This window comes from Bos indicus x Bos taurus, chromosome 22, assembly GCF_003369695.1.
Source record: "Bos indicus x Bos taurus breed Angus x Brahman F1 hybrid chromosome 22, Bos_hybrid_MaternalHap_v2.0, whole genome shotgun sequence".
NCBI classification, from domain to species: domain Eukaryota; kingdom Metazoa; phylum Chordata; class Mammalia; order Artiodactyla; family Bovidae; genus Bos; species Bos indicus x Bos taurus.
This window is the reverse complement of record NC_040097.1, coordinates 53,902,893-53,923,291: the sequence shown is the minus strand read 5'-3', so window position 1 is coordinate 53,923,291 and position 20,399 is coordinate 53,902,893. Positions and strand designations below refer to the sequence as shown.

Genomic DNA, 20,399 nt, shown 5'->3' with positions numbered 1-20,399 from the left:
CTGGGCCATTCCTGCTGGACCTCTGGGAGCCCCTGGCCATGCACTTTGGGGGGCCTGTGGACACCTGGGCAAGGTGAGCAGAGAGGAACCCTGGGCTCAGACCTCTGGTCTGGCCTGGCTGACTCCACTGCCCTGGCTTAAAGAGTTGACCTCCCGTTCCTGCTTTCTTGAACTGCAAAAACATGGGGGGGAAGGTAACAGCTGCGCTCCCATCTGGCAGAGCTGTGAGGCTAAAGGAAGCCATGCATCTGAAGGGCTTAGGACACTGCCTGGGATGAAGTAATGCTCCATCAGCATTAGCACTTGCTGCTGCAGTTGCTGTTAACCAGAGGTCCCCAACCTCTGAGATCTAATGGCTGATGACCTGAGGTGGAGCTGATGTAGTAATAATAGAAATAAATGTAATGTACTTGAATCATCCTGAAACCATCCCTCTTCCCTGGTTCGTGGAAAAATTGTCTTCTCTGAAGCCCAGCCCTGGTGCCAAAAAAGTTGGGGACCTCTGTGACAAGTCGCAAAAGGCTACAGGCTTCCAAGTTCCAGGCAGAGACACCTGAGTCTGTGTCTGCTTCTCACTCCATCATTTAATATTCCTCCGTGAGGTCCTTTAAAGTGTTAGTGAAATTGTTAGTCACTTGGTCATGTCCGCGGAGAAGGCAATGGCACCCCACTCCAGTACTCTTGCCTGGAAAATCCCATGGACAGAGGAGCCTGGTGGGCTGCAGTCCATGGGGTCGCTAAGAGTCAGACACGACTGAGCAACTTTACTTTCACTTCTCACTTTCATGTATTGGAGAAGGAAATGGCAACCCACTCCAATGTTCCTGCCTAGAGAATCCCAGGGACGGGGGAGCCTGGTAGGCTACCATCTATGGGGTCGCACAGAGTCGGACACGACTGAAGTGACTTAGCATAGCATAGCAAAGCATAGTCATGTCTGACTCTTTGTGACCCCATGGACTGTAGCCCTCCAGGCTCCTCTGTGAAATTCTCCAAGCAGGAATACGGGAGTGGGTAGCCATTTCTTTCTCCAGGGGATCTTGTGACCCCGGGATCGAACCTGGGTCTCCTGCATGGCAAGCAGATTCTTTACCATCTGGGATAGTGAAGAAGCTAAAGAACTTCCCCACCAGGGAAGCCCGGGAGGTCCTTTGCCTACCACAAATGAGAAGGCTGCACAGGGCTGGGTGCTCACAGCGGAACACAGGAAGGACAGGCACGCTGCTTGAACTTACTTCAGCCTAATGTTACTCAACTTCTGGCTCCAGGACAGCTGGGAAGCCAGACAGAACAGAAAGCCTTTGTGGATGAAGTGCATATGATGCTACCATACCAAGATCCATTTGAATACTGAATGTTAAGAACCCCAAATAAAATGTACTGTTCCTCCTTTTCCTCTCTTATTAGTCCAGGATAAAGAGCGGGGGCACGTAGTTGTCTGGAGAAGAGGTGAGGGGTGGTGCCCAGAGGCCTGGCTGCAACCCAGTTGCCGGCCTGACTGGGGCCAGGGCATCACCCCTCTGGCTGCGTGAGGACAGGTGGCCAGGTCAGATGAGTGCCTGGGCTCCCTCACGGCCACAGCCAGTACAGGAAGCAGGCACAGGGACGAGCCGCTGGAGGGGCTGCCTGCGTGACTGGCCCTTGCCCTGGGCACCTCCTGGCCCCTCTCTCTTGTGCAGGTCTTCGGCTTCCTGGCCACCTTCCTCTGCCTGGCGAGTGTGTGGCTGTCCTACAAGATCTCGTGCGTGACCCAGTCCACAGGTGAGTTCTGGTCTGAATACAGATGACCAAGAAGGTCCCTGTGCTCAGGAATGGGAGGACATGAGCTCAGGAGCTTGGCAGTAGGGGACCACTTACAGAGCACCATCCTGTCTCCATGGTGCCCAGGGTCACCCCAACATTCTCATTCTCTTGATGGCAAAGCATTTTCTTTAAATGAGTTTCCTAATGACAAAAATAAAAGGTAGTATATTTAGAAAATAGAAATAAGAAAAAAAAATTTTTTAATAAAAACCATTATCACACTACCGAGAAATAGCACCTGCTGGGTGTCTGTCCCTTCAGCATTTCCTTGCTCTGAATACACAAAGAGAGAGATGTGCCTCTGTTTTTTGGGCCATGCCATGCAGCTTACATGATCTTAGTTCCCTGACCTGGGATCAAAGCCAAGCCCCCTTCAGCGGGGGTGCAGAGTCCTAACCTCTGGACCGCCCGGAAAGTCCCAAGAGATGTGCATTTATTAAAGGATCAGACTTCGTGTATGATTTTGCAAACTGCTCCTCTGCTCCTACCCAGACCCTTATCGGTCACTTTCTCCACATTATTAAGTGTCCTGCTCTGGCATCCATCATGGCTCGGTGGTGTTGCACTGGCTCCTTTGCATGTCAGCATTGTAGTTTACTGAACTCGTCTCCTATTTGGGTACATTATATATATATTTTTTTTAATTAAAAATTCTTTCCTACTCAACAGTGCTGTAATGAACAAATGAACATCCTTGTAAATATACCCCCAGACACATAACCTAATGTTTTTTCACCTTTAGAATAAATTCCTAGAAATAGGATTGCTGGAAGTTGAACCAGTTATACTTTACTTCTTTCTTTGAATCAGCACTCTTTGCTCATTATTCTTTTCTTTGTTTTTAAAACATACATTAAAAATATCAAAGCACCTTAGAGAGTGCTTGCCACAGTAGAGCTGCAGTCTCCTTCTAATAGTCTGACTGGCAAAAAGCTAACAGAAGGCTGGGTGGACCGAGCCAGTCACCAAGGACCACGGGAGTAGGATTCCCTTTAGGGAAAATGTCCAGAATAGACAAATCCACAGACAGAGAGTGGAGTACCGGCTTAGGGCTGGGGGCAGGGGATACAGGAGTGACTGCGTATGTGTTTGGGGCTGCTTTTGGACACGATGAGACTGGCCTAAGATTGGATGGTTATACAATTCTGTGAATATAGTGAAAACCACGGAATTGCACACTTTAAATGAGTGAACTGTGTGGTAGATTAATTATATCCCTGTGAGGCTGTTTAAAGAAAGAATGAATGACGAAAAAAGAATGTGAGAAAGTTAATAGGTAATGTCTAAAAGTGATACATCAATCAACGTTGATATAAATATGTTAAATTTATGGAGGAAGACCCGAAAGAAATAGCTGAAGGAGCTAAAGTACCTCTGAGAAAGAAGCCTGGGGTGGGGAGGAGCGGGGAGGGGAATCTTTTATTTGGTTTTTACAAACGGACTAAAATAGCATAAAGTATTGGTGTGGGCAGAGGAACGCAGCGCATGCGCAGCCCTGGGGCAGCCCTGAGGACCCGGCCCCCTCAACCCTGCCCTTCCCTTCCCCCAGACGCCGCCTGACGCCCCCAGGGACCCCCAGCCCTGTAGGAGGCCCTGCAGGACGCGTGACCCCGCGGATGGAGGGTCATGAGCTGGCGACCCCAGAAGAAACCGGGGTCTCGGCCTCGCACCGGATCCCCCGGCTGGTAGGCGCGGGAAGGACTCTTCTTCCGGCTTCCAAGCGGGTCCAGCCTCTCTCTCCAGCCTTACACACTTCATCAGAGAATATTTCTCCCTGTCTGGGAAAGAAAAGCAACCGCCAGGAAAATCTGATCTCTTCCTCCAGCTTTAGAACTGCCTCAGGGACTGATGCCCGCCCCCCAACCCCACCCCCACAGCCGCACCCCCCCACCTTTAAGGTGATGGGGGGAGGGGATTCTGAATACTCCTGTGAAGCCTGTCCCTCTCTCCAGCCCTCGGGAGGAGCACTGCCTTAAATTCTCTTCGGACAACACAACCATCATCTAATTTATCTCGCTTGGAAATCCGGTCTTGAAGGCACCCTCTTCCTTGAAAGTGAAGCCTCGTGGTAGCACCATGCGGTCAGCCAGTCACCAGCTAGGAAGGTGTCACGGGCCCTTTCCCATTGTGTATGTGTGTTTTTAAATAAAATGTTGACTTGGCCAATTGCAGGAGTTCTTATTAAATTAGAAGAAGGCTGTCAAACCAGAGTGAAACACGTGCTACCTGGGGACCCACTAGGTTCTTATGCCCACCAGAGGGGAGAGGAGGAAAGAATGCATATCATCCTGGCCTCAGAAGACTTGTGTATCTTCAAAGTACACTGAGGGTGGAAACCAGCATAATTCACATAAGACTCAAAAGCAACTTGGGCAGCCTTAAGAAAGCAGGAAATTCTGACACATGGTACACCATGGATGAACCTTGAAGACATTATATTAAGTGAAGCGAGCCAGACATGAAAGGACAAAGACTGTATGATTTTAGTTACATGAGGTGCCTAGAGTAGGCAAAATTCACAGAGACAGAAAGTAAAATGGCGATTGGTTGCCTCCAGAGTCTGGAGGGCGGAATTGGGAGTATTTAATGGGTAGGTACAGTTTCTGTTTGGGAGGGTGAAAATATTCTGTTCTGGTTGGGTCTTCCTTGGTAGCCCAATGGGTAGGCTCTTTGCTTCCACTGCAGGGGCTGCAAGTTTGATTCCTGGTTGGGGAACTAAGAACTCACATGCCACCAAAAGAAAAAAAAATACATTCTGGAGATGGTGGTGACGGCTGCACATTAATCTGAATGTAATTAATGCCTAAAAATTGTTTAAATGGTTAGCTTTTCTGTTACGTATATCTCACCAAGAGTTTTTCTTCTCTTAAAGCAATGCAGGACCTTCTGTCTAAGGCTCCTAAGTAACTGACAAGCTTCTTGGGAAATGGAGAAAGACAGAGATGCCCACCTACAGCCCAGCAGAGGCAGCACCGTGTTCTAACAGCTAAGCCTTCTTGCAGGTCTAGAGAATACAGGTCTGTCATCTCAGGGGCAGTGCCCACAAGTAAGCCAAACTCTGCCCCCACCACCCCAGCTCCTAGTGCAGGGAGGTGACCCACCAAGCAGTCCCAGCCAGGCAGGACCAAGCGGAGATATGAGAGGAGGGACATTTGGACCCATAGTGGGAGGATGGTTAGGACTCCTCACTTCCACTTCAGGGGGCATGGGACCTGTGGGGACCTGCCCCAAGGACCAAGAGCCAGTTTTCACTCATCATGACCACTGCAGGCCTAGGAAAGGGTGTTGACACCAGGGACCCTGGGAGGTGAGACCAAAGTGGGTCGGCCCACATGGTCTCCCATGAACAAGCGGCAGAGCCCTGGGGAGGGACCTGGAAGGTGGGGTGGTGCCCTCCATTGGGCAGGCCTCTGCACAGACGTTTCTCACCATCCACAAGAAAAGACTTCTGCTCAGTGAGGCTCCCAGGTGTAGCCACAGAACTGGCCCTTCCTCCAGGGGCCCCATGAGGAAGCCCACCTGTCCCGAAGGCCGGGAGGAGGAGGGGGGAGACCCCAGGAGAAAGGCGAGGGCACATGAGGTCAGGGCTGGAGATGGGGTTTGAGTCCAGGTCCTCACCCTGGACCTGGAGGCTCAGCCTGGACTTGAAGGCTCTGTCCTCAGCCTGAGCCTTCAGTCAGGATACTCAGGTGACCCAAAGCTGGCCCACTCCCTGTGCCACCACCTCCCAAGCCTCGTCCCTAGCCTGGGTTGCTACCTTCTGTTGCCATGGAGATACTGCAGGCCTTTGGGTCCCACTTCTTCCCCACTGTAGGGTGGTTTCTGGACTGTAGCAGTGAACAGGGGCTCACAGAGGTCAATTTTTATTTTAAATTTTTTAAAGTTATCCTATTTTTTAAATTAACTCATTAATTTGGCTGGGTCAGGTCTTAGTTGAGGCACTAGGATCTTTTCCTTGTGCACTCGAACTCTATATTTGTGGCATCAAGGCTCAGTAGTTGCAGAACACAGGCTTAGTTGCCCAACCAGGGATTGAACCTACATTGCAAGGCAGAATGTTTACCACTGGGCCATCAACGAAGTCCCTGGATGTTGATGTTATGTGCAAAATATATATTAACATCTTAAGATGTACACTCCTCTGTTATTGATGACACTGACAGTGGGAACCCCGCCTCACACAGCCCTAGGAGAAGGCTGGCCTTACACCTTGGCTGGTCCAGGGAGACACCAGGAATGGGAGGTGAGCTTCTGAGAACCTTCCAGGATATCCTGGAAGAGCCAGGCTTCCTCCACCTCCAGCCACAAAAGCAGGTAGATGAATGAACAGAAGAGGCTACAGCCCCATTTAGCGCCTTCCTCCAATTGGCATGCTGTTCCAATTAACGTCATTACTCTTATAGACTGATTTCATTATAAGTGTTATAAATGTAAATGAATAATTTATATGGATGCCATATTTTCAGTTTTATATAATGGAATTTGATGTGGTTTCTATTGACAAGGGGGACTTCTCTGCTTTAAAAAAAAAGGCACCCCTGGAGCTGACGGGAGCTGCCAGGCTGCCCACTAGACACCAGACGAATGGACAGGGCGACCAGTCCAGGTTGGAGAAGGCAAAACAGCGGGAGAAACTTCCTCAGGAGGCCGTGGTGACCATACCTGATGCCTCTGAACCTTGTCCTAAGGAGACTGAGGCAACTGGTAGCTTGTTGGGGATTCACTGTCAAAAAGAGACCATGATTAACTCTATATAGAGTTGTACAGAAAAGGAAACGCTAGTATGAAGTGTTGCGCCGGATTCAGTTCTGAAGAGGGATTAAACAGTCAATAGCCAGAAAGCTATTGATCTGGTCGAAACTATCAAAAAAGGAAAAAGAAACACCAGGCCGGGGATGCACGTGGAGGGGCGGCCGCAAGCGCCGCCGGGGTCGCCAGAAGCCCCACGTGTCTGAGAGAAGCAGAAATCTGGATTTTCAGGCCAAACAAAACTTGCGTGGGCTGGCTGCAGCTGGTTTGCAGAGCACCCCCGACTCCTAGCGGCGGTCCTCGGGCAGGCAGGGGAGGGGCGGGGGCGCAGGAAGTCAGCGGCTTCCTGCGCCCGCTCGGGCGGAGCCCTCCCCGGGGAGCGCCTCTGGGCGTCGCCACTGCTCCCCGCGGGCTCGGTTTCCTTCTGCGGAGAAGCACCCGGCCCCGCCGGTGGCTGCTCGGCTCCCCGCGCCCGCAGCGCCGCCTTCTGGTGGCCGTGGGGAGCGCCGCTGCCAGGCCCGGAAAGCCGAGACATCCGAATCCAGGGTTCGGGATCAGAAAGAAGCACAACTTGCAGGTTTTCTTGGAACCTCAGGCACTCAGACGCATCATAATTCCCTAGTTAATGATGCTCACGCGCTGATCACCGGCTTCTGACCACATTTAACTACACGCCTCTCACCCCATCCCCGCTCCTAGTTCTCCTTTCTTTCGAAATCTCCATTCACCACACCTTTGCTTTTCTTACCGCATAATTCTAGTTTCACTCGATGTATTGCCTAAAAAGTGCAGATAAGTATGGCAGTTCTTTATAATTAAACGAAAAGGACCCCATGCCGTATGTCATCCTTTCATTGTGTTGCTGTAACAGACACACCACCCCCCGCCCCCACCTCCTTTCAGGCAACACTTAGCATCCTCTCGGCCCTTTTTCACACTATCTCTTAATCCAGACAAGGACCACGTGTCTGCCCCGCAAAGGCTGTGACCAGTTTCACTCCAGGGCAAGCAAACAGCTGGGCCGCAGGCTTCACTGACAGCTTTTGACTGCCACACCAGAGCTTTCCTGTGGACCCCGCCATGGGTGTGCAGCCCGCAGTTAGGAGAGTTCCTGCCCGTAGGGGGATGCTGGCTAATTGGACACAGCAGTCAGTGGGTACATTTGTCCTCCTCACCCGAGACAGACTGGCCTGTGTTTAGCTGCTCAGCCGACTCTTTGCGACCCTGTGGATTGTAGGCCGCCAGACTCCTCTATCCACGCCAGGCTCCTCTGTCCATGGGATTCTCCAGGCAAGAATACTGGAGTTGGTTGCCATGCCCTTCTCCAGGGGATCTTCCCAACCAGGCATGAAACCCAGGTCTCCTGCATTGCAGGTGGATTCTTTACCGTCTGAGCCACTAGGGAAGCCCAGACTGTCCTGAGGCAGATTTTATAGTGTCTCCCATGGGACCCTGCAAACGATCACACAGGGTGGTCCATTCGGCAGCTTCCTACTGGCTTCACTGCCCAGGTAGGTGGTCCATCTGGGTCTGTGAGTACAAGCCAAAAATAGGCCACAGCTGCACCAACTAACTGCCTTACTCAGGGGCGACCTTGGAAGACAGTAGGGAAGGTTGCTGACCCCAGTGGTTGGAGCTCGGAGCATCTGACTCTTCCAAGGAAAGAAAATAGCCTGGAGGGAGTGGTGAACGGCCAGGGACAACCCCCCAGGGCCCCTGCAAGAAGTGGGTGGGCGTAAAGCCACCAAGATTCTCAAACGAGCAAGTCGTTTGAACAAGAAGTGAGTCACCTTCCAAATAAAATTCCTGGGTAAGGAGGCCACTGAATGCCAGGAAGAAGGCAAACCCAGGAAAACTGCTACACAGATGAATCTATTTTACAATAGCCAAGACAGGTGATTGACAGAGTTAAAATGGGCGGGCAGAGCGGACCAGAGGAGTCGTGAGCCTGCCTGCGACACGAGAGCCTGGAGTGAGTCCTGCGTGCGAAGACCTACTCGGTGCGAGCTGACTCCCCTCAGACCAGGTGAACCAAAGCCATGGGACAAGCAGGGACAAAATTCAGGTATGGATCGTCTCTCCGGATTCACCCCACCCAGGGGGAAGCCCTGCATATTCCTGAACTTACGGAATACTAGCTGTAGTTTTGCGGGGGGTTCTTTGGTTGGCTTTGGTCTGGACTGTGCTTGCCTCTCTTTCGTAAGAACCTGCTAAGGGTCTTCTAAGGGTCACATGCAAGTTCCAGGATAGGCGTTTCCCTGTAAAGTTCGCCGAGCATAAATTTGAGACAGCGCCTTCTTCCTGGGAGAAGAAAGGGTGCACGGTCTTTTCACCTGAGGTTTTGGATGGCCAGGGGTGCAGCACGGAGTTTCCACGCTTCCTTGGGAGCTGCACCCCCTCTGTCAGGCCGATGAAAGCCGGGAGCTTTACTATGGACTCTGGGTGCTTAGGGAAGAAGGTGGCCTCGTTCATTTCTGCCACGCTCGACGCTTCCAACGTGGACGGAACTGCCACTTCCCTCATACCTGGCTCTTAGTCTTCAGTCTGAGGTATGGCCAACAGTTTATTTTTTAAGTGGGGGCGGGGGGTGGCGGCGAGTTTGCTTCTACCTGGCGTAGCGCACAATACACTCATGGCCCTGAATTCTCCAGTGAGAGAGCTTCAGTGTTTGGACACAACTTGTTATCATGTGAACTGTTGGTGGGTGTGCAGGCGTCTCTGTAACGGTTTCACAGGCCAAACGCTTTTGCTTAGTGACCCACGCTCCCCTCAGCTGCCTTCCAAGTAGCCATCTTAAGAGCTGCATCACAACTCAAAGAGACGTTTCACAATCAGTTAACAAGCAACTTGGTGGTAACCACAATTTATGGCAAAAATCCCAGCTCCACTGGCCCCTTTGCATATTGTCTAATTAGAGACAGTACATCCTACACCTGGGAATATTCCTGTAAGCTCCACCCCGAGACGTCAGACCTGTGGCCGTATTTGAATGAGGGCCCCGATACCCAATAATCTTGGAAGTGCTTTATGCACTGTACCCTAGCACCTCCTTCAGACCAGTGAGTAACAGGTGCCTGTTACTCATTGCACAGCTGATGGAGGCCTTTTACTATGACGGCTCCTCTGGTTCTCCTGGCCCTCTGAGCTGGTGGTGGTGTTTTAATAAAAAGTATAATAGACAATGGACGTGAGTCTCAGTGAACTCCAGAAGTTGGTGATGGACAGGGAGGCCTGGCGTGCTGCGATTCACGGGGTCAAAAAGAGTCGGACATGACCGAGCGGCTGATCTGATCTGACAAACCAGAAGAACATAGAGGTTGAAGAAATTTTGGCAAAAAATATAATAGACAAATAAAATGTTACATATTTAAAGGAGATAGTGTGGTGATTTGACATATGTCTACTGTGTGAATGATTACCACAGTCAGGTTAACACGTCCGTCACCTCACAGCTACCATTTTTTTTAACGTGTGTGGTTGAGCTTCTGATTTTGAGAATTTCCTCCTGCCATTGAGAAGCGACTGTGAACGTGACTAACCTCTGGTCAAAACAGCCTCCAACTTGACATCCTGCAAATCTGAGCTAAATTCCGTAGGTGGGATGAGCTCTAGGAAGTTCTGTCGTGAAAACACTATGGATCTTGCAATTAAGCCCAGTCCCTAAGCCTCTGACTTCACCCACAGGTGTCTTCCCTTATGGAGTACTAGTCTCATGAAAGCCAGCTGACAAGAATCAGTGAAGAAGCCCACCCTGCTCCAAGGTGAGCAGGTCCTCTATAATGCTAGAGCCTTTCAGTGAAGGCAAACGGTTGATGGCCTGCAGCAGTGGGTGTCCCATGTGATGAGCTGAATTTCACGTGGAACTTTCTAGTCAGTGCACTGCCCACCCCTGGTCTCCCAGGAATCAGTGAACAATATCTGTGTATCAGCTCATGGACTGTCACTTATGACCCAGCTTTAATGGTCAGGTCTTTGGGCCCCCCAGGACTGGACTCTTAAAGAGATCCCATATATTGGATGACCTCCCCTTGGAAACATAGCAGTTTTCAGATTCAACATTTACATTATATGTATAGTTATATGAAGTAACCACACCTAGAGAACAGTGTTGAGACAAACATATGTGGAAAAGCCAACACGTGTGGCCATTACCTCTTGCTGCTGTTTAGTCGCTAAGTTGCAAGCGACCCCATGGACTATAGCCTGCCAGGCTCCTCTGTCCATGGGTTTTCCCAGGCAAGAATACTGGAGTGGGTTGCCATTTCCTTCTCCAGGAGATCTTCCTGACCCAGGGATCAAACCCGGCTCTCCTGCATTGCAGGCGGAGCCATCACCTCTACTGCAGACCAGCGGACTGTGCTCAAGTCCACCATAGTTGTAATGGAACCACCATAAAGCTTGAGATGCCTAGTGAGGAATCGTGGAAGTAAGTCTTCACTGCAAAAACTTGTATCGTTGGTCCACTATCCTAGAGTCCTCAATGAGGACTCCCACAGGGCCACCTGGTCTGTCTTCACCTATTGGCAGCTTGCACAAGAGTGACTGGCCCCTCTGTCTACCTGAGCTCCTAGGCATTCAAGGGCTTTTGCACCTGCTTTGATCTCAGCAGGTGGATGGGTGGATGTTTCATTTTGTTCAAATCTACGTAGATAAACTTGACCACTTTGATCCAGATATTCTATGGTCACCCTCCCCTGCCCACTGTCTATGCCATTGAAAAGTAGCAATTCCTGGACCAGAAAGGAAGATGATTTGGATCATCCCTGATGTGGAGGTGACACATCTCAGCTGATCAGGTGTGAACATGGCTGACCCCAGAAGTGCACTGAGGTCCAGGGGAAATGAGTAACTCTTTTTTTCTCTTACAAACATGGACCAGCAGTTTCACATGTCCTTCCCCTAATATTCTAGTTCTCATGATGTTGAAAATCTCACCTTCACCTAACCTGCTGCAGGGTCCCAAGGGCCAGCGGCCAATCAAGACAAGCATGGAAGGTCCTGGAGGTTCATTTCTTCTTATTTTGGGAGCTTATTGGAGAAATGGCTCAAAAAGACTGCACAATAGAAAAATATACTGATTCTAGCTCCTGGGCTTTAAAAAATTTTTTTATTGGAGTATAGTTGCTTTACAATGTTGTATTAGTTTCTACTGTAAGCAAAGTGGATCAGCTATATACATATATACATATATTTTGTCTCTTTTTTTGCATTCCTTCCTATTTTAGGTCATCACATAGAATCGAGTAGAGTTCCATGAGCTATACAGTTCATTCTCATTCAGTTCAGTCGCTCAGTCGTGTCCAACTCTTTGTGACTCCATGAATTGCAGCATGCCAGGCCTCCCTGTCCATCACCAACTCCCGGAGTTCACTCAGACTCACGTCCATCGAGTCAGTGATGCCATCCAGCCATCTCATCCTCTGTCTTCCCCTTTTCCTCCTGCCCCCAATCCCTCCCAGCATCAGTCTTTTCCAATGAGTCAACTCTTTGCATGAGGTGGCCAAAGTACTGGAGTTTCAGCTTTAGCATCATTCCTTCCAAAGAACACCCAGGGCTGATCTCCTTTAGAATGGACTGGTTGGCTCTCCTTGCAGTCCAAGGGACTCTCAACAGTCTTCTCCAGCTACACAGTTCAAAAGCATCAATTCTTCGGCGCTCAGCTTTCTTCACAGTCCAACTCTCACATCCATACATGACCACTGGAAAAACCACAGCCTTGACTAGATGGACCTTTGTTGGCAAAGTAATGTCTCTGCTTTTCAATATGCTATCTAGGTTGGTCATAACTTTTCTTCCAAGGAGTAAGTGTCTTTTAATTTCATGGCTGCAGTCACCATCTGCAGTGATTTTGGAGCCCCCAAAAATAAAGTCTGACACTGTTTCCACTGTTTCCCCATCTATTTCCCATGAAGTGATGGGACCAGATGCCATGATCTTCGTTTTCTGAATGTTGAGCTTTAAGCCAACTTTTTCACTCTCCACTCACTTTCATCAGGAGGCTTTTGAGTTCCTCTTCACTTTCTGCCCTAAGGCTGGTGTCACCTGCATATCTGAGGTTATTGATATTTCTCCCAGCAATCTTGATTCCAGCTTGCGCTTCATCCAGCCCAGTGTTTCTCATGATGTACTCTGCATATAAGTTAAATAAGCGGGGTGACAATATACAGCCTTGACGGACTCCTTTTCCTATTTGGAACCAGTCTGTTGTTCCATGTCCAGTTCTAACTGTTGCTTCCTGACCTGCATATAGGTTTCTCAAGAGGCAGGTCAGGTGGTCTGGTATTCCCATCTCTTGAAGAATTTTCCACAGTTTCTTGTGATCCACACAGTCAAAGGCTTTGGCATAGTCAATAAAGCAGAAATAGATGTTTTTCTGGTACTCTCTTGCTTTTTCAATGATCCAGCAGATGTTGGCAATTTGATCTCTGGTTCCTCTGCCTTTTCTAAATCCACCTTGAACATCTGGAAGTTCACGGTTCACATATTGCTGAAGCCTGGCTTGGAGAATTTTGAGCATTACTTTACTAGCATGTGAGATGAGTGCAATTGTGCAGTAGTCTGAGCATTCTTTGGCATTGCCTTTCTTTGGGATTGGAATGAAAAGTGACCTTTTCCAGTCCTGTGGCCACTGCTGAGTTTTCCAAATTTGCTGGCATATTGAGTGCAGCACTTTCATAGCATCATCTTTCAGGATTTGAAATAGCTCCACTGGAATTCCATCACCTCCACTAGCTTTGTTCGTAGTGATGCTTTCTAAGGCCCACTTGACTTCACATTCCAGGCTGTCTGGCTCTAGATGAGTGATCACACCATCATGATTATCTTCGTCATGAAGATCTTTTTTGTACAGTTCTTCTCATTAGCTATCTGTTTTTTACCGAGTAGTGTGTATATGTTGACCCCAATCTCCCAATTCATCTCACCTCTTCCTCCCTTGGTAAAGATAAGTTTGTATTTTTACATTTGTGACTTTATTTCTGCTTTGCAAATAAGTTCATTTGTACCATTTTTTCTAGATTCCACAATATAAGCAGTATTATACATTTGTCTTTTTTGGACTTCACATTGTATGACAATCTTTTTTTTAATTTTATTTTAATTGGAGGCTAATTACTTTAAAATATTGTAGTGGTTTTTGTCATACATTGACATGAATCAGCCTTGGGTATACGTGTGTCCCCCATCCTGAACCTCCCTCCCCATCCCATCCCTCAGGGTCATCTCAGTGCACTGGCCCTGAGTGCCATCTCATGCATCAAACCTGAACTGGCAATCTATTTCACATATGGTAATACACATGTTTCAATGCTATTCTTTCAAATCATCCCACCCTCACCTTCTCCCACAGAGTCCAAAAGTCTGTTCTTTACATCTGTGTCTCTTCTACTGTCTCACATATAGGGTCATTGTTACCATCTTTCTAAATTCCATATATATGCATTAATATACTGTATTGGTGTTTTTCTTTCTGACTTATTTCACTCTGTATAATAGGCTCCAGTTTCATCCACCTCATTAGAACTGATTGGAATGCATTCTTTTTAATGGCTGAGTAATATTCCATTGTGTATATGTACGACAGCTTTCTTATCCACTCATCTGCTAATGGACATCTAGGTTGCTTCCATGTCCTGGCTATTGTAAACAGTGCTGCGATGAACATTGGGCTACACGTGTCTCTTTCAATTCTGGTTTCCTTGGTGTGTATGCCCAGCACTGGGATTGCTGGGTCGTATGGCAGTTCTATTTCCAGTTTTTTGAGGAATCTCCAGACTGTTCTCCATAGTGGCTGTACTAGTTTGCCTTCCCACCAACAGTATAAGAGTGTTGATTCCCTTTTCTCTGCACCCTCTCCAGCATTTATTCTTTGTAGACTTTTTGATAGCAGCCATTCTGACCAGCATGAGATGGTACCTCATTGTAGTTTTGATTTGCATTTCTCTGATAATGAGTGATGTTGAGCATCTTTTCATGTGTTTGTTAGCCATCTGTATGTCTTCTTTGGAGAAATGTCTGTTTAGTTCTTTGGCCCATTTTTTGATTGGGTAGTTTATTTTTCTGGAATTGAGCTGCAGGAGCTACTTGTATATTTTTGAGATTAATTCTTTGTCCATTGCTTCATTTGCTATTATTTTCTCCCATTCTGAACACTGTCTTTTCACAGCATTAGTTTCCTTCATTGTGCAAAAGTTTTAACTTTAATTAGGTCCGATTTGTTTATTTTACTTTTATTTCCATTACTCTGGGATGTGGGTCATAGAAGATGCTGCTGTGATTTATGTCAGAGAGTGTTTTGCCTATGTTTTCCTCTAGGAGTTTTTTAGTTTCTGGTCTTACATTTAGATCTTTAATCCATCTTGAGTTTATTTTTGTGTATGGTGTTAGAAAGTGTTCTAGTTTCATTCTTTTACAAGTGGTTGACCAGTTTTCCCAGCACCATTTGTTAAAGAGATTGTCTTTTCTCCATTGTATATTCTTGCCTCCTTTATCAAAGATAAGGTGTCCATAGGTGCATGGATTTATCTCTGGGCTTTCTATTTTGTTCCATTGATCTATATTTTTGTCTTTGTGCCAGTACCATACTGTCTTAATGACTGTAGTTTTGTAGTATAGTCTGAAGTTAGGCAGGTTGATTCCTCTAGTTCTATTCTTTCTCAAGATTGCTTTGGCTATTTGAGGTTTTTTGTATTTCCATACAAATTGTGAAATTATTTGTTCTAGTTCTCTGAAAAATACCATTGGTAGCTTGATAGGGATTGCATTGAATCTATACAGTGCTTTGGGTAGTATACTCATTTTCACTGTATTGATTCTTCCGATCCATGAACATGGTATATTTCTCCATCTATTTGTATCATCTTTGATTTCTTTCATCAGTGTTTTATGGTTTTCTATATGTCTTTGGTTTCTTTAAGTAGATTTATTGCTAAGTATTTTATTCTTTTCATTGCCATGGTGAATGGAATTGTTTCCTTAATTTCTCTTTCTGTTTTCTCATTGTTAGTGTATAGGAATCCAAGGGATTTCTGTGTGTTAATTTTATATCCTGCAACTTTACTATATTCATTGATTAGCTCTATTAATTTTCTGGTGGAGTCTTTAAGGTTTTCTATGTAGAGGATCATGTCATCTGCAAACAGAATTTTACCTCTTCTTTTTCCAATCTGGATTCCTTTTATTTCTTTTTCTTCTCTGATTGCTGTGGCTAAAACTTTCAAAACTATGTTGAATAGTAGTGGTGGGAGTGGGCACCCTTGTCTTGTTCCGGACTTTAGGGGAAATGCTTTTAATTTTTCACCATTGAGGATGTTTGCTGTGGGTTTATCATATATGGCTTTTATTATGTTGAGGTATGTTCCTTCTATGCCTGCTTTCTGGAGGGTTTTTATCATAAATGGATGTTGAATTTTGTCAAAGGCTTTCTCTGCATCTATTGAGATAATCATATGGGTTTTATCTTTCAATTTGTTAATGTGGTATATCACATTGATTGATTTGCAAATGTTGAAGAATCCTTGCATCCCTGGGATGAAGCCCACTTGGTCATGGTGTATGATCTTTTTAGTATGTTGTTGGATTCTGGTTGCTAGAATTTTGTTAAGGATTTTTGCATCTATGTTCATCAGTGATACTGGCCTGTAGTTTTCTTTTTTTGTGGCACCTTTGTCAGGTTTTGGTATTAGGGTGATGGTGGCCTCATAGAATGAGTTTGGCAGTTTACCTTCCTCTGCAATTTTCTGGAAGAGTTTGAGTAGGGTAGGTGTTAGCTCTTCTCTAAATTTTTGGTAGAATTCACCTCTGAAGCCATCTGGTCCTGGGCTTTTGTTCGTTGGAAGATCTCTGATATAGTTCCAATTTCTGTGCTTGTGATGGGTCTGTTAAGATTTTCTATTTCTTCCTGGTTCAGTTTTGGAAACTTATGCTTTTCTAAGAATTTGTCCAGTTCTTCCAAGTCATCCATTTTATTGGCATATAGTTGCTGATAGTATTCTCTTATGATCCTTTGTATTTCTGTGTTGTCTGTTGTGATTTCTCCATTTTCATTTCTAATTTTGTTGATTTGATTCTTCTCCCTTTTTTTCTTGATGAGTCTGGCTAATGGTCTGTCTATTCTATTTATCTTCTCAAAGAACCAGCTTTTAGTTTTGTTTATTTTTGCTATAGTCTCCTTTGTTTCTTTTTCATTTATTTCTTCCCTAATTTTTATGAGTTCTTTCCTTCTACTAACCCTGGGGTTCTTCATTTCTTCTTTTTCTAGTTGCTTTAGGTGTAAAGTTAGGTTATTTATTTGACGTTTCTCTTGTTTCTTGAGGTAAGCTTGTATTGCTATGAACCTTCCCCTTAGCTCTGCTTTTACTGAATCCCATAGGTTTTGGGTTGTTGTGTTTTCATTTTCATTTCTATGCATATTTTTGTTTCTTTTTGATTTCTTCTGTGATTTGTTGGTTATTCAGAAGCGTGTTGTTTAGCCTCTATATGTTTGTATTTTTAAGAGTTTTTTTTTCCTGTAGTTGACATCTAATCTTACTGCACTGTGATCAGAAAAGATGCTTGAAATGATTTCAATTTTTTTGAATTTACCAAAGCTAGATGTATGGCCCAGGATGTGATGTATCCTGGAGAATGTTCCGTGTGCACTTGAGAAAAAGGTGAAATTCATTGTTTTAGGGTGAAATGTCCTGTAGATATCAATTAGGTCTAAGTGGTCCATTGTATCATTTAAAATTTGTGTTTCCTTGCTGATTTTCTGTTTAGTTGATCTATCCACAGGTGTGAGTGGGGTATTAAAGTCTCCCACTATTATCGTGTTACTGTTAATTTCCCCTTTCATACTTGTTAGCATTTGCCTTGCATATTGTAGGGCTCCTATGTTGGGTGCATATATATTTATAATTGTTATATCTTCTTGGATTGACCCTTTGATCCTTATGTAGTGTCCTTTTTTGTCTCTTTTCATGGCCTTTATTTCAAAGTCTATTTTATCTGATATGAGTATTGCTACTCCTGCTTTCTTTTGGTTTCTATTTGCGTGAAATATCTTTTTCCAGCCCTTCACTTTCAGTCTGTGAGTGTCCCTTGTTTCGAGGTGGGTCTCTTGTAGACAGCATATATAGGGGTCTTGTTTTTGTATCCATTCAGCCAGTCTGTCTTTTGATTGGGGCATTCAACCCATTTACATTTAAGGTAATTTTTGAGAAGTATGATCCCGTTGCCATTTACTTTGTTGTTTTGGGTTCGAGTTTATACACCCTTTCTGTGTTTCGTGTCTAGAGAAGATCCTTTAGCATTTGTTGGAGAGCTGGTTTGGCGGTGCTGAATTCTCTCAGCTTTTGCTTGTCTGTGAAGCTTTTGATTTCTTCTTCATATTTGAATGAGATCCTTGCTGGATATAGTAATCAGGGTTGTAGGTTTTTCTCTTTCATCACTTTTAAGTGTGTCTGCCCATTCCCTTTTGGCCTGAGAGTGTCTGTTGAAAGATCAGCTGTTATCCTTATGGGAATCCCCTTGTGTGTTATTTGTTGCTTTGCTTTTCCCTTGATGCTTTTAATATTTGCTTTTTGTGTGTGTTCTTCATTAATTTGATTAATATGTGTCTTGGGGTGTTTCGCCTTGGGTTTATTCTGTTTGTAGCTGTCTGGGTTTCTTGGAACTCTCTGGGTTTCTTAAACTTGGGTGGCTATTTCCTTCCCCATTTTAGGGAATTTTTCAACTGTTATCTCCTCAAGTATTTTCTCATGGCCTTTCTTTTTGTCTTCTTCTGGGACTCCTATGATTCTAATGTTGCATTTAACATTGTCCCAAAGGTCTCTGAGGTTGTCCTCATTTATTTTAATTCTTTTTTCTTTTTTCCTCTCTGTTTCATTTATTTCCACCATTCTGTCTTCCACCTCACTTACCCTATCTTCTACCTCAGTTATTCTACTGTTGGTTCCCTCCAGAGTGCTTTTGATCTCAGTTATTGCATTATTCATTATTGATTTACTCTTTTTGTTTATATTTTATAGGTCCTTGTTAAACATTTCTTGCATCTTCTCCATCTTTGTCTCTAGTCTATTTATCTGTAACTCCATTTTGTTTTCAAGATTTTGGATCATCTTTACTATCACTAATCTGAATTCCTTTTCAGGTAGACACCCTATCTCCTCCTCTTTGGTTTGGTTTGGCAGGCATTTATCATGTTCCTTTACCTGCTGAGTATTTCTCTGTCTTTTTGTTTTGTTTATATTGCTGTGTTTGGGGTAGCCTTTCTGTAGGCTGGAAGTGTGTGGTTCCTCTTTATTGTGGAGCTTGCTCCCTTTGGGTGAGGTTGGATAAGTGGCTTGTCAGTGTTTCCTGATTAGGGGAGCTTGCATCTGTGTTCTGGTGGGTAGAGCTGTATCTCTTCTCTCTGGAGTGCAATGAAGTGTCCAGTAGTGAGTTTTTGGGTGTCTATGGGTTTGGCATGGCTTTGGGCAGCTTGTATTTTAATGCTCAGGGCTGTGTTCCTGGAGAATTAGCTGGAGAATTAGCATGGTATATCTTGCTCTGGAACTTGTTGGCTCTTGGGTGGAGCTTGGTTTCAGGGTAGGTATGGAGGCTTTTGGATGAGCTCTTGTCGATTAATATTCCCTGGAGTCAGGAGATTTCTGGTGACCTCAAGTTTTGGATTTAAGCCTCCTGCCTCTGGCTTTCAGTCTTATTCTTACAGTAGCCTCAAGACTTCTCCATCCATACAGCACCGATGACAAAACATCTAGGTTAATGATGAAAAGTTTCTCCACAGTGAGGGACACCCAGAGAGGTACACAGAGTTACATGGAGAAGAGAAGAGGGAGGAGGGAGATAGAGATGACCAGGAGGAGAAGAGGGGGAATCAAAGGGGAGAGAACAATCTAGCCAGTAATCAATTCCCTATGTGCTCTCCACAGTCTGGAACACTCAGAGACATTCACAGAGTTACACAGAGGAGAAAAGGGAGGAGAGAGAGAGAGAGAGGTGACCAGGAGAAGAGGGGAAGTCAAAAAGGGAGAGACCAATCTAACCAGCAATCAGTTCCCTAAGTGTTCTCCGCAGCCCAGAACACCCAGAGAGATTCACAGAGTTAAGTAGAGAAGCGAAGGGGGAGGGAGGAGATAGAGGTGACCTGGGGGAGAAAAAGAGTCAAAAGGGGGAGAGGGCAATCAAGCCAGTAATCACACTTCTAAGTAAAATTGGGTACTGAAGATTAGATTCTTAAAGGTACAAAACTGATAACAAATACCAAAAAGCAGAGATTACAAATCTAGGGTAGACGTTAGACTCTCAAAAATACAATATTAAAAAAACAAAACAAAATCAAAAAAATTATAAAATATATATATGAAGTTTGCTTTTAAAATAGGGTCTTTTTTTTTGCAAGGTAATAGGTTATAAAAATGAAAATTAAAGGAGTAATAGAGGACTTAATTAAAAAAAATTTTTTTAATGATAATAGTAAGAATATATCTAGGAATTTCTCTGGAGCTGTTGCAGGCAGTGTGGGGTCAGTTCAGTTTCAGATAGTTCCTTGTTCTACCTTATACGTCTCAAAATCTGTAGGCCTCTTCCATTGTAGTTGGTGCTAACTGCAGGGTTTTAATCTGTTGAACCTGTCACTTCCAAAGTGATTCCCTCTGTTTATTTCCTTCTGTTTGCTGGTCTCTTCAGTGTCTAATTTCTGCCCTGACACAAGGGGGCGGTGGTGGTCACTTATTTAGGCTCACTTGTTCAGTCGTGCTGTGGGGAGGGAGGAACGCGGCAAACAAACATCACTGGTGTGTGTGGGGAGAGCCCGCAGTGTCTCGGCCACAATGGGTTTGCCCCCGCTCACAGGTGTGTGTGCTTTCCCG

General features: G+C 45.6%; 1 protein-coding gene across 3 annotated transcripts in view; it reads left to right on the top strand.

The window, feature by feature from the left end:
* The window catches only part of CMTM7 (CKLF like MARVEL transmembrane domain containing 7), a 124,379-nt gene that overhangs the window by 44,043 nt on the left and 59,937 nt on the right, over window positions 1-20,399 (top strand). For 2 of the 3 annotated variants that reach the window (XR_003507716.1, XM_027522269.1), the window contains one exon: window positions 1,680-1,761. Coding sequence is in view for 2 of the 3 variants with exons in the window: in XM_027522269.1 (XP_027378070.1) it covers window positions 1,680-1,761 (82 nt within the window). In the remaining variant the exon portion in view is untranslated. Of the gene's footprint in view, window positions 1-1,679; window positions 1,762-3,352; window positions 3,970-20,399 lie in introns of those variants that run through there. The other variant, XM_027522270.1, reaches the window with a different exon arrangement.